General features: G+C 39.9%; 1 protein-coding gene across 1 annotated transcript; it reads right to left on the minus strand.

Moving 5' to 3' along the window:
• Positions 1–768: 768 nt before the first annotated feature.
• Positions 769–1,683, minus strand: LOC141614293 (uncharacterized). The gene has a single exon (XM_074433052.1). It carries the CDS (start codon positions 1,681–1,683, stop codon positions 769–771), a length of 915 nt encoding a protein of 304 aa, XP_074289153.1.
• Positions 1,684–2,286: the final 603 nt, after the last annotated feature.

Consider the following 2,286-nt stretch of genomic DNA (forward strand, 5'->3'; position numbering starts at 1 on the left):
TACGAAGTATACCCTTGTGAACCTATAAGAGATTTATAAATGTTATCACACTAATTTGTGGAGGACACAAGCTCCAACAAAACCGTACTCTTTTCGTCCTATTTAGCATGCATTATTGAGGATACGAGAATGTTAGAGCGAGAATTATGCCTTGGAGTGCATGAAGGGTGGTCAACGAAGCAGTCATAGTCAACTTGAGAGGCTGATATGAAGAAAAGCACTCGATCGAGAAGTGTTTTGGTTCGATCGAGTGGTTTGGAGGACACGAGAGATCGATCGAGTACTTTTAGTTACTCGATCGAAATGCTGATTTTTGGATGTCCTCGATCAAAAGGTATTTTGGCTCGATCGAGAGGATTAGCTGATGAAGACCTCGATCGAGTGGTTTTATATCACTCGATCGAGAGGGTTTTGGTATTATGCGGGCTTAGTGACCCGTGATTAGTTTTATTTCGTTAAACCTTTTATTTTCCTATTTAAGCCTTCGCTAATTAGATCATTAGTACGTTTTTATCATCTTAGAACTCTCTAATATTTCCTTCATACTCTTTACTGTAAACTTATTCTCCTTTCCTTTAATCTCTTGCTTGGATTTTGGATTGTTCTCTACGCCGGATTGCTTGAGATTGTAATCATTCTTTCCTTTTTTTTTTTTTTTTTTTTTTGGTAAAAGGTAAGTATATTAATATTGACAAAAAAACTACATCATCCAGGGGTCATACATACAACGTGAGCAAAAACAGGAACAAAAAAGAGTACCCAAAAATATTACAGACTCAGAGATGCTATTGTATCAAGCCAACTCTTATCTCTACTGTGAACTATCTGTTGATTCATGGCCCAAAATCTGATGGACATATCTCGTAAAATTTGCTTGACTAGAACTTCTGGGTGAATAACCTGATCAAATAACCGAGCTCTATTCCTGGTCTGCCAAATAGAGTGAACCAGTTTAATGTGACAGCTAGTAACGTACTTCCTGACCAGCAGACTAAGCCTTCTTCCACATCTATACCACTGAGTAAGCTTCCTGGGATCAAATTGACAACCAAGGTAAGACTGCAAAAGCTGAACACATCTGATACTAAACGGGCAGTCAAAGAAAAGGTGGAGATGGGTCTCATCAGCTCCTGCACAGATGTAGCAGTTCAGACCCTGATGACACCCCATTCTAATCATTCTATCACGAGTAAACAGCCTATTCTGAATCATTGCCCAGTAAATGAAGGAAGTTTTAGGAATGTTCAGATTATTCCAACAAACCCTCCACCAGTGAGCTTGAGGAAGGGAAGGCCTGAGCCACCTATACCCCTCTTGCACACTGTAGTCTTTAATGGTACCAATCCACTTGTCATTAACATAGGCAGACCTGAAAGTACCCATGAGGTGAGCAATTTTCTTCCAAGTCCAGCTGTAATCAGTTGGGGGAGTATAAATAGACCAATGAGCCCCTTTCATATAAACATGGTTAATCCATTTTACCCACAGGTGATCTTTCTTATTGGCAATCCACCAAACATACTTCCCTAGAGTTGCTTTGTTCCATACTTTCGTAGCTTTTATACCTAAGCCACCCTCTGGTTTAGACCTGCAGCATTGATCCCAGTGGATAGCAGGTGCTCTTAGATATAGATCAGTACCACCCCATAAGAAATTTCTACAGATAGCATCAACCTTGTTCATTATACAGTTGGGAATGAGAAAAATACTCGACCAGTAGGAGTGAAGGGATTGTAGAACAGAGGTGACTAAAGTTAGTCTTCCAGTGTAGGATAAATGCTTTGCTCCCCAAGCTCTTATCCTAGCCACTATTTTATCAATGAGTTTCCTTCCTTCATTGGTAGTCAATTTTTTTGAGGAGATGGGGACACCCAAATATTTGAATGGAAGAGAGCCCTTCACAAACCCAGATACTTGAAGAATATCCTGCTGAGTACTATGATGCACCCCATTGAAGTAAATTGCAGATTTATCCTTGTTAAACTAAAGCCCAGAAGCAGCAGAAAAAGTGGCAAATGCTCTTAAAATCCACATAATAGAAGAAGCATTCCCTTTTGCAAATAAGAGTAAATCATCAGCAAATAAGAGGTGATTTAATTTCAGATGAGAGCAAAGGGGATGGAATTTGAAGTCACTCTGTTGCCCCACAACAGCCAAAATCCTTGAAAGGTACTCCATGCAAAGAGTGAACAGGAGAGGGGACAAAGGATCCCCCTGTCTAAGGCCTCTTTTCCCAGGGAAAAAACCAAAAATGTTACCATTCAAGGATAATGAATAGGTAGAGGT

This window comes from Silene latifolia, chromosome 11 (genome assembly GCF_048544455.1).
Source record: "Silene latifolia isolate original U9 population chromosome 11, ASM4854445v1, whole genome shotgun sequence".
NCBI lineage: Eukaryota > Viridiplantae > Streptophyta > Magnoliopsida > Caryophyllales > Caryophyllaceae > Silene > Silene latifolia.

What these genes read in the sequence shown, in the direction of transcription:
- LOC141614293 (XM_074433052.1), bottom strand. Translation starts at nt 1,683, where the DNA reads ATGAACAAGGTTGATGCTATCTGTAGAAATTTCTTATGGGGTGGTACT.